Source organism: Triturus cristatus, chromosome 5_1, assembly GCF_964204655.1.
Source record: "Triturus cristatus chromosome 5_1, aTriCri1.1, whole genome shotgun sequence".
NCBI lineage: Eukaryota > Metazoa > Chordata > Amphibia > Caudata > Salamandridae > Triturus > Triturus cristatus.
Window position 1 is genome coordinate 147384808 of NC_140587.1, and position 12220 is coordinate 147397027.

Here is a 12220-nt window from a genome sequence, read left to right on the forward strand (position 1 = left end):
CCTTTCAACATTTCTGAAAGTAGCGAGTACCCGAGGCTGGCTGGGGGTGGGGATATGTGTGGGGTGGTGGGGGGGGCGAGCTGACTGGGCAGAGAGGAAGCAGCAGGCCAGGAATGGTAGTGGGGTACGGTGGGCAGCCCAGTGCCCCTCGACCTTCAGATTGGAACTGTGTGCCCGACATGAGGGGGTTACTCGACCTACCATGCCCTATAAAGGGGGAGTGGGGTGGACTGGCGGTACTGCCTTCATTGACGACCCTTCTCTGGCTCACGAGGCCCTGAGACCCTTTGCATCCACTGAGACCCCTCAGTCCTACTGCCAGTGCTCCCTCTCAGACCACCCCCCCCAGGCCCCCGGGGTCCGCCCACCTCCCGCTCCAGGGGAAGCTCAGAGCATGGCCGCAGTTTGTGGTGAACCAACGTATAAAATCACAGGTGGTGTGAGGGGTGGGCAGGCTGATTCCAGGTGTGAGGGGATGGGTAGGCAGGCTAACTCCATGTGCATGGGGATGGGTGGTAGGCTGGTTCCAGATGCGAGTGGGTGGTAGGCAGGCTTCCTTAGTGGGGTGGACAGGGTGTGATGGGCAGGCTCCCTCTAGCTGTGAGCAGGTAGCGACAAGGTTTGTTGTGAGCGGGAGGTGGACGGACTGTGTTCCTGTAGGAAGGGTGGGCAGGCCGGCTTCCATCTGTTGTGTTGAAAGCTCTGGTAGAGACACCCCCCCCCCGGTGGTCAAGTAGCGCTTTTACCTGAGATTCCAGCCTCTGCTATGGGAGGTGGTGTGTAAGTGGGGGAGGGGGCGCGCGCGGGACTCTCTAAGAGAGGTCGCGAGCCGGTTAAACAAGAGGCAATACTAGGACCGAAAGGCTCTGCGTGTTGTGTTGAGAGCTCTGGTAGAGACCCCCCCTGTGGTCAAGTGGCGCTTTGACCTCACGGAGCTCCTAGCACCCTCACCCGCCTGCCCCAGAATACAAACCCTCACCCTGTGAATGAACTCACTTGGTTTGTGTCGGAAGAGACCCTCCTGAGATTCCAGCCTCTGCTATGGGAGGTGGTGTGTGTGTGGGAGAGGGGGCGCGTGCGGGACTCTCTAAGAGAGGTCGCGAGATGGTTAAACAAGAGGCGACGCTAGTACCGAAAGGCTCTGCGCATGCTCACATCCTACAAGCGCTCGGCATGACGTATTTGCTCGGCTTCTGCCAAAAGGTTTCTTGTCTTTATGGGGCCATATGTTTGGCCCCATAAAGATAAGAAACCTTTTGCGACGAACGCAAAGCAGGCGAGGCCGTCCAAATGGGACGGCTCAGAAAACCGAGCAAATACGTCACGACACCTCTTTTCCAATGGCTGGCCACCGTTTAGCATAAACGGTGACGCCAGCCAATGGAAAAGAGGGGCGGGGCTTAATGCCCCTTACAGAAAATACCACATCTCATTAAATCTCGCCAGCGAGACTGCGCATGCGCGCAGCCTACGCCAGGCGAGACCTAAAAATGAGTCGTTCCCACACACCTAGCTGTGAGATATGATTCGGAATTTGGTAGCAGTAGGGCCTTGAAGACAGTGTCAGGGTTGGGGATGGGGGGTGCCCATTCGGCTGGATATGGGAGGCGAGTTAAGGGGACTGCCATGCACCGTTGGGTAGAGTCCATGAAACACAGGGGAAGGGGCACCAAACCATGGGACTAGCGCCTTACACCTGCAGGATAATGTCTTACATTGTGAGCTTTCATACAAGTGGGGGCGGCTTTGGAAATTGCCACTCAAAGGAAGAAAGGCCTGCTATATATATTTGGTAGGCGATACCGTACAACAGGGGTTGCATACTTAGGGGAAGTGACCACACAATTGAAAACAATAACCTTCAGTGTGGTACAGATAAGTACTACATGATGTTAAAATTTTGCCGCCCCGCTGCCAGAATTTCTGTGAATGCCCATGCATAAGAACGAGATACGTACCTGGTGACTGAATTGGACAGTGTGCCACTGGGGATCAATCCAAGCAGCAGTGGAGTAACAAAACTTGAGGGGGTCCCCCTGCAAAATACATGGAGGTGGCCCCCTGCGCTCTGGATTCAGTTGGGAGCAGGGCTGGATTGGGAACCGAAACTGGCCCTGACAAACTGCTAGATTGGCCCCCCCTGGGGGTGATGGGGTGGGATGCGGCCATGCTGCTTTCTAGGGCCGGTTTCGGACGATTTTGTTACAGGGGGGCGATATTACCGACACCCGGTAACAAAAACGCCCTCCCAGGGGCCTATAACTGGCCCCCGACTTGGCGGCCCACCGAGGAAATGCCCGGTGCCCCCTATGGCCAGTCCAGTCCTGGTCGGGAGCTCTCAGGCCAGGAACCTGCAGTCTGTGCACAATGTCAGACGGGGCCCGCTGGAGCTCGGCCCCCCTGCGCTGCGGGGGCTATTGTTACACCACTGTCAGGCAGGTGATTTTAGGTAAATATTTTATTTCACTGGCCCTTCTTTTTTACCCTCTTGCATAATAAAACGCTTTAAAATAGTCGAGCTAAGGCTATGCGTTATAGAAAACCCTCTTGTGTTTGCTTTAATAGACTACATGGTTGCTCCCTCGATAACAAGAGTCTATCCAATAAATGGTGCACCAGATAACAGGCTTGCTTTATTTTTCAATAATGGCATTATCGTCGGGGTGGGGGCATGAATTTTTCTAAGGTGATGTTTAAAACTACCACTTTTAATAAATGCCTCTCCATGCAGTGTTATATGTTGATGGTATTAAGGAAACGCTCCCGCATGTTAAAGAAATGCACTTTTTTAAATAAACTTTTTCTAAATTTTACCGAATGCTTTTTGCACGATTTCCATGGCAAACATTTTAATTGCTCAGCTCGTTCACACTGCTGTTAATGCCAAGTCATCCTTTGCTTTCCCTACGTACGTGTTCCATAAAATTATGCGCTGCGACTTGGAAGGGAACCCGTTAAGGGCCCCAGAAAATGTTTTGCCTCTCACCCCACCAAAGTTTCTGACATGCTCGTGCGCACTCATAAATCATCTTTAGCCTGTATATGCACACCCTAACAAACATTTAAACCAGGGCACAAGTCCTAAAAAAAGTAGTGGGGTACTAACCAAGTTAGGCAATATGAAAACGACATCATGGCATGTGACATCACAGCACATAACGTCACGGCACGTGACATCACACGTTGCAGCACAGGAAGTGACATCACAAGAAGTGACAACAGATATAAAGTCCTCACACATACGTTTAGCAGGTCTGTTATTAGTACATTTTAGTGCAATCGGAGATTTAACAAATGAGATTTTAAATCGGGGTTCTGCCAAAAAAGTGGTGCAATCCCGACACAAAATCTGGGCCTCAACTAATAACTTTTTTAAAACTCTGCCACAAAGTAATTGTCAACAAGGAGACCCATGGAAGTAGATCTGTTCTGCTTAATTGGTTACAAAGTCTGCATTCTAAAATATTTTATGGGGTTAAGGCACCTGTCGCAGGGATCTTTGTGTGCCCAGTAAACCTCAGGGAATAATAATAATGGTGGTAAGATAACTGTGGAGGTTAACACTTTTGCGGGAGAGACCTGTGTTTCGTCTAGTCCCAGATTTGAATCAAAGTAGCATAGAGGGTTAATGTGCAAAGGACATCATGTAACATGCAGATTACATATTTGTATTATATGCAGCTAAATCAGTGGCTACTGCTTTGAACCCAGATCCTTGTGTTACTTGCAGTTCATAAATAGTAATCCTTTTAATAGACCACAGTGAGCCATGAAAGACGTGACTCCTACACCTTGTAACCCTCACTGTTTTATGTAACGCATCTTGTAAATTGATTTACACACTTACATAAATTATTGTCCATGTATGATGTGTATGTTACATAAAGCGCTCTTGCACCCTGCATTGGGATGAGTAGCGCTATAAAAGAAATAAAATAGTGGTATTTACATTTTTATTTGGGTAAACACTGGGACAGGCCAACACATCTGACATTCTTACAGTGTTTGCATATATTTCATATACGGGGTTGAACACAGTCAAAAGCACGCCTCTCTTAAGTACCTATGTAGTCATAACACGCCGTGCGCCTTTGCTTCCCCTCCATTGCGTTTGCATCTAAGTGTGAAGCTCCAGACAGCGCCCAGCCAGGATCATATTGGAGCAAAAGGAGGCCTGATGGCCCATTACCTTCGACCTTTACCCTTTGCCCAGCTGGAGGTGAAAATAAAAAAGTCCCCCCTCCCCCGCCTGCACGTTGCTGCTGGGAATGTTAATCAGACAAAGTGCCGGCGCTGCTGAAAGTGTCCCGGTGTCTGAAAATTACATCGGGACAAATTCCACATATTTCATGGGGTACAACTTCTTGGCAAGATGAACGACGTCTAATCCTGTGAAAATAGTGGGTCGATGCCATCTACCCGCTTGTACCCCCACATTGTCCCTGATTAAAACCACATAACGATCACCAGCCCAACATTGTGGAGGGCCTGTACATGCCTGGCAAGGAAGTACAATCCCAGAGCTCTCCAGTTTCCCAAATCCATGCTTGAGAAGCTCATCCGGTCCAGGTTTTCGCTTTGCATTCTGGGACTTGTGGTCTGTTGCTTTACACAACCAGGACTAAAATTCCCAGCATGGAAAGCAAAAAAAAATGTGGAATGGATGAACTGAAAATGGGGAACTTACGTGCTCAAGAATCCTCATCTTGGTGAGCTAAACTTGCCCAGCAGCATCACCTGAAAAACACATAGTGCCATGCGTAGAACAGCAGTGCTGTTCCTCTCTGCAAAAACACCCTTAGGAAAGGGATATCCTAGTTGGGATGTGTAAACAACTACCCATCAGGTCTTTGTTTTACTCCGTGTCTTCTCTCTGTTCAATAGTATATGAGAATGCCGATAAAATGCTTCCAGGTCTGTCTGTCTTTAAATATGGCACTGGCTTTTCAACATTACTAGGTAATGGCTCGACTGGACAACGTCAGGACGTATAGACCGAGCCCCCTATAGAAACTGAAGCCAGACTGGAAACAGTGCAAAGCTGGACAGCCGGAAAGCGTCTGCACCTTGGAACTGGGGCCAGCATGAAAGCTCACCTTTGGTGCCTAGATGGACTCAGAACCAAGTACAAAACTTCTGCCCTGAGCCGAATGAGCCAAAGGCCCTGGCGACCTCCAGACGATGGGTGGCCACTATTCTCCAGGCAGGAACGTCCTTCTGGCAGATTTCATCCCACAACATTAAGGGACTGAAAGAGAGTGGAAGATCAGGGTGGACAAGAGCCCTGCACTTTGGAACAGTCTCAGCCCTGGAGGCCCAAAGGAAGCTTATCAGCTGAAGCAAGGAAACTCCTGAAAAACAAACTTTTCAAAGAGGCGTTCATTTAAGTCCCACACCCTCGTGGGACAGACCGATGAATGTCTGACTGAGGCTCCACATGACGGATCTAGCTGCATTCCAATCCCATGTTTCTCAGGATTTCACCGCTTGGTCAGAATTTTGCTGTAATCTGGCATAGGTGATCTGTAGAATGTTATAAACAAATCAATAAGTACCTGCCCTCTGTACCCAGCACTATGTATGCATGTTGTTCTTCTGGAGCAAGATTTGCAGCACCAGTTGGGAGAAAGAGCCTGGTATTTTTGTGTCATGTGAACCCTAAAGCAGGGAGCCCCTGTTCCTGATTGGTGCCACCTCATCTGGTGGATCCTCCTGGATCACTTGTAGTCAATTACACCCCTAAACCTTGTCCACGATCAGAGGTTGAGTCAGCCATTGGTGATGTCCCATCTTCCAGAGCATCCTGACACTCAGAAAACTATCTTTGCCATCTTGGTCAGACTCATGCTGGTCCCCATAAAGGACCTTAAGTGTCCCATTAGAGTAGGAGTCAAGAACCCGCTCCGGTGCACTGGGCATCATTCACCGAGTCACCTTCCAGCATTCTTTGCGGCATGGCTCAGTGAGGTAAAGATCGCTGCTGACATCTTCAGTGATCTTCAGCCTGAGAGATTCCCGATAAGGCCAACCTAGCCTTCCATCTTTCCGGTGTTGGTTGAGTTGGCCAATAGTCACACCTGTTGTTCACATAGGTATGGCAGAAATGTGGCACGAGGCACTCTGTAAGGACAGGCTAGTAACATTTATTTTTCAACTGGTTTCCCATTCCCAGGCTGTGTGGTGGGATTGTGAGTTTGGAGCTTGAGAGCCCAAGGGTACAGCCTGCTGCTGCCTGCAGGAACCACCAGCCAGGTGTAGGGGCAGAGGGAAGGCCAGACAGGCAGAATACATTCTCGCAGTATTTCCGGTGAGACTTTGGTTCAATACCTGGGACTCCCCTTTGTCAAAGCCTAAGGCTTACACACCCCCCACAGACCCCCGAACCGCCCCCTGGATAACACCAGCCTTAGACTTTAACGTGAAATCATTAAGAACTGTTTATGGTAATATCTTGGCCCCAGAGGGTGCTGGATACCTCAGCTATTGGGGCCATTATCACATAACTGCCCTTCGTTTTAACACTCTAAATAATAATAATAATACGGACACTTGTAAAGCGCGACAGAGGTGTCCCGGCGCTGAAGAGGCCAGTAGTGCAGCAGAAGATGGACAAAGAGCTAAACAAATGATATTCTTTTATTTATCTTTCTTTTCCTTACTGTTCTGTAGAGTTAGGACAGCCCAGATGGTTGCTTGGTACTGCTTCAAATAACTCTGACTGCACATTAATATAGCCTTATAGCCTGCTACCGAGGGCTGTACTGGTTGTTAAAGCCTTGAACCCCAGTTACAGGCTCAAGCCGCAGGGGGTGGTGAACTATAGTACTGGTGAGGGCCTGTAACAAGTGTTATAGCCCAAGGCACAATGGCTATAATGCCTCTAGTACATCCCAACCACTGTCTGTAGTATGTTCAGAGTTAAAGAAGGAGAGGCAGAAAGGCACACTTTGGATCAGAAGTCTGTACCCCCCATTATTGGCCCTGAGCCTGTCCATGTCTTTAACAAAGCTCTCAGCGCTTCTCCTGGCAGACATACACGGACCGTGAGCGTCAGTATGAACAAACAGAAACCTGTAGAACAAAAAGGAAACCACAAGGGCACTTCTCCATAGTGAGCACCCAGAAACACACACAGAGGGATGTCATTGGCCATTCCATCTAATTCTACGTGCCATTATCATTATTGATCCTGACTATTATGAAAATAATGACCTTTAGTGAGCTGTCCCTCCTTTTATAGCGGAAATAGAAGTAGCCGTCCATGTGGCTGCACAGACTGTTTCAAACTCAGAGCTACACCCAATAAGTGGGAGAAAACGACCACAGCCTGGGTCTGAGCACCACTACTCACTCGTTTCCATGGTTTACTGCTCTTCTTACAAGACCGGGTAGTACAACCTTGAAAGGTGCAGAAGAGCAGCACTTTACCTGCTCCTAACATGTCATGCCAGAGGTGAGACAAAGGAATGTGTGCCTGTGGCAGCCTCACCAGGGGCATGTGTCCGGAGATAGAGCGGCGACCACAGCAGAGGTGGCAGGAACCTATGTACCCAAAGAGAACAAGAAATACTGATGGCTAAAGGGAAGGGGGTGTTCCCCCATAGAGACACAGCGAGAGGAGCCCGGTCTCCTGAAACGCGATGCATAGTACCGAAGTTCATACCCTTCTCTTTCTAAGGCAAAGATGCTCATAGGGACCAGTGCCATGACGTGTGGCTACCATAATTGTGTCCTGCCTTCGGGAGGCGTAGGTAGCCTCGCGCTGATGTTAGTAGTCCATGGTGAGGGACGGCAGACAATTCCCTGGTCAGTATGTACCTAGCTATGGGTCCAACCATCCTGACATTCCTCAGGTCCCATACCCATAATTCATCTAGTGCGTGTCATCCAGGAAGTCACCTCATAGGTCCATCCATATTCCCAGTTGGTCATTGAGCCAGTGTATGATTCGTTCAGAGTCTGCCATGTGACCATTTCCCTCAGCCATGTCTCTACAGATGGGGATGTGTCTTCACCAAAGGCAAAGCTCGCACGTTTTCGATCTTACTAAGGTTGTAGCAAGCCATCTGCCCTGCGCACTGTGCCCGCGGGCTAGTGTGAGGTATAATTTAGAAGAGCTGCTCTTGAGGTCAAGGAGAAGCAACGGCTAGTGTGCGAGCCATTCTCAACCAGGCGCACCCAAGAAGGACAGAGTTTAGGGCACTTATTGGGTGGAGTTTCCCCACCATGGTAGCACTGGAGTTGCCCATAGGGCTGAAGTAACTCAACTGGGGAACTGAGAAGCAGGTGAGGTTTTGTGGGTGCTTTTGAGTAAAGTATTCCACATTAATATCTCGAGATTCTAACCGTTGCAGGAGAAATCTCAACTCCGGTGGAAAAGGGGTTTTGGACCAGTCAACTGACCATGTGTAGCAGCCCAAGTCCTAACGTGCTACATCTCTTGACCCATTTGTCACCGTCAAGAGACTGCAGTGGAGAATTGTTCAGGAAAACCAGGACTGGGTTAAAGGGAGGATCGCCTGAGGTATTGAACACAAATTCTGCAGGTCCCCCCTTGGTCCAACCACAGTGGGTCAATGGTACAGGCCCAAGAGAGAGCAGTCTCTCAGATGAGGGATGCCAGGATGAGCTTTGACCTCGGGTGCAAATGGAGTGGATCCCACACACACAGAGTGCAGGAAGGTTATCACAGTCTCAGCGCCAAGCCTTGGATTTAGCTTGCGCTCAGGCCCACTGGGCTCTGGGAGGCATATTTACAAGAACTGGCGCATCAGCATCGATGGGTCAGATTTCTTGCACATGCCGCAAATACCCTAACAACGCTATGGATGCGCTGTATTTACAACACAGTGTTCCATGGTGCAAGGATTCATGGATGGATCAGAAATTATGACATATCTTTTGGTGCTAAAGTGATGCATTGCTGGAGTTGGTCATAAGACTGACACAACTCCAGCAATGTGTCAGACTACAGAGTCGAGGCTCATGTTAAAAGCCCTGCTTCAATCCTTACGCCTGGTTTGAGAAGGTCCAGGGATTTTGACATACTCAAGTCGTAGAGCGGTGCAGAGAAAAGTTGTACATTTCACCGCGCCAGTTCCATGTGGTTTTTAATGTGGGAGCGCCACCCTGCATACATTATCCCTGGCGCAGGTATAATGTGACGCAGGCCTCTGCAAACTGACGCGTTGGGCCCAATGAGTCAGTTTGTAAATATGGAGCACTGATTGCGCTACCACCATGTAAAAATAAAAGGATGCTGCGGCAGCGCTAGCTCCTTGTAAATATGCCTCCGGGCCGCAGCAGGGCCACCGAGGCGGAGGTTGGAAAGGCCCTCAATTTGGCTCAGGGACAGTTCATCCAGCAAGAGGCTGGGTTTGGGCTGTGCCTATGCTGTTCTGGGCAAAGAATATTGGGTGCCAAGGATAGGTAAAGTGTGGCATGCCACACATTGAAACTTTAATGTATAGGGGAGCGTGTCTGTCAGGGAGAGTCACAGCCCCCAAATAAACTCATCTGCAGATAAACAATAGTCAATTAAAACCTATCTGTTGGTTAATTCATATCATTACACGTATCCTGAACCACAACACCAATATGAAAAAGAAAGGAGCATTTCCTATGAGCACCACGATTATTCAAGGATAATCACACTTGTCGTCTATTGATAAAAAAAAATCAATACACAAAAAGTAGATTTCAGTGGACAACTGAAAAGGGCAAAATAGGACAGCTGAACAAAGCAGCTGTGGCGTGTTGTTCTTTAAGGGGTTAGTTGGCATTGCCTCTGAAAGTATGGATTAAAGATGCCGAATACTCTTGGGGTTGGATTTAAAGACTCCACGCCTGCTCAATGTCCAAAAAAACCCCATAAAGTCGTAGTAAAGCAAAATAATGTTGCTCCTTTTATCAGCAAACCCCAGGACGTGCATTAAAAGGGCATCCTAAGAGTCTCTATTGTAGTATGTGTCTCTTTGTCTATTTCAGATCATTTTGAGAGAGAACCATTCCTAAAATGAAAAAGTGATAAAAAGATACATCACTTGAACCACTAAGAAAAGTCCACACTGAGGGCAAGAGTCAAATTTCACAAGGAAGATGTCAGTGATGGCGGGAAGGGACTGTTTTTGCAGTAACTATCAACGCTATGAAATTACCCACTTCTGAGGGCCCATGTCTTAAATGCAATCTGTGAAAAGTTGTGAGCTGGTGACAGTGCCCTTAAAGAACTTTCATCCGAGAAGATATCATAAATAATTTGAACAAAAACAATTTGGCACGAAAATGAGTTTTACAGCGAGAAAACATAAAATATCTATAAAATTATAAAAGAAATCAGTTTGCTACAGGAACAAACCATAAAACAAAAATACCACAAGCACCAATCAATGAATTTAAGAATAGAGGTTTGCTATTTAAAAACTAAGTTTTCATTCGCAAAAACTGGTCCCAAATTGCACATGACCTTTTGCGAATGGAAAGAAATTTTGCGAACTCAGACCTGTGTACGAATAGGTCAGTTAAAGAAACTCACAATCTGACCTACTGCATCAGTATTCAGGAGGTCTAAAATTGTGACTCTCTAAGATTGGAGGCCATCACAGGGACAGTGGCCTTTTTGGGAATATGGCCCTTTACGAATGCTTTCACTACGCATTCCATCACAATGCGGTCGTTACAACGACCGCGTTGTTTCTACGTGATCCATTACATAGCAAGTCATTTCAATGACTTGCTGTAGGGGGCACACTGGACTTAAGAATAGTATTAATTACTATTCCTACTCCAGTTAGCGCAACAGCAGGGAAGGTGTCGGATTTAATATCCAACACATTCCCTGGTATTGCATGCCTCCTACAGAAAGTCATTGATACGACTTGCGATTTAATGGATCGTGTAGAAACAACGTGATCGTTGAAACGACCGCTTTGTAGTGGATGCACGTTGTGTTAACAGCGTTATAAATGCTGTTTCCCTTTTTTGGGGTCAGCAGTTCACCATGTATGTCATCTCATTTTTAAATAAAGTCAGTTTTTTTAATGCAGCCCTTTTCCTTAAGGGAAACAGTGGTTCATTTAAAAAGAAAGCTTTTTTAATTTGTTTGTTTGAGATTTGGTAGCTGTCTCATGGACCACTGCTTATTCCCCATCAAACTTTTTATTAAAACATTTTCAAAGGAGACAAGCAACTTTTAAAAACATTTTCAAAGAGGAAGAGGTTCCAAAGGCACCAGTGCCCTTTTGCAATTGTGTTACCAACTTCTTTGAGGTTTCGGTGAAAATTTAATTTATGTGACCGGATTGCAGTTGCAAAACATTGATACATACCTTAAAGAATTGCTATTTGAATAGGATGCCCCAATGTGCCCCTTCCAAATAGTGATTTGTTACAGGTTCCTAAACCCATTTTATGATTTGTTAACCTGTTACTACATCAATAAATGGGTTTAATACATTTCAAAATGCCACTTTAGAGTCGCAAACCTAGTGATTTCCGGAATTGCAGGCTTTGATACCACAAATGGCATTGAACACATGACTTCCAAGTTAACATATAATATTTGCTCTCTGGTGAATTAGCACATTTGTCAGAATTTCAGTATGATATTTAATTTTCTATTTATGCACGAAATAAAATATTTTTGAAGTCCTAATCACCTGGTTCATAGCAAGCACAAACATAATTTGTAGTTTCATCTGTAAACCCTTACTTTAATGGCGATTTTCGTAATTTAAATGTACTAAAAGTAATCACTCTCTTACTTGCTGGTGTAGGTTCGCATACAGGGTCTGCCCATATTCCCCTGAAGATGCTGACTGCGAACAGGAGAACTGCAAGACATTCCATCCTGTTGGGAAAAGAAAGATTGTCTTGAAGAGGACTCCAGCACACCTGTCCCAGGTAATGACTCACTGAGCTGGTATGCACCAGAGAAATACTAACCCCTCTTCAACAGCAAACACATCCACTTGTTTGTTGCGACCACCATTTCACCATATTTTGTAACGTTCTAGTTCAAACCTCAAAATTCCCTGGTGCCCCATTATTTTAAGAAGTGACCGGTTGTTCCCCATTTGGTCACAAAAGTCCAATATCTGACGTTTTTGCCACTGAGGTCTATTTCACCTGGCATTACCAGAGCATGTCATCAAACAAGGACATAATAATCTTAACTAGTCTCTTCTGGAATGGACCTTTTCGACTTTAACTGGTTATCTCT

The 12220-nt window shown here is 46.9% G+C and overlaps 1 protein-coding gene across 2 annotated transcripts in view; it reads right to left on the reverse strand.

Moving 5' to 3' along the window:
* Positions 1–12220, reverse strand: part of LOC146830437 (fucolectin-5-like) — a 37872-nt gene that overhangs the window by 22411 nt on the left and 3241 nt on the right. For both annotated transcript variants that reach the window (XM_085604676.1, XM_085604677.1), the window contains exon 2: positions 11763–11848. In XM_085604676.1, the coding sequence (XP_085460802.1) occupies positions 11763–11847 (85 nt within the window). In that variant the 5' untranslated portion in view covers position 11848. The remainder of the gene's footprint in view (positions 1–11762; positions 11849–12220) is intronic.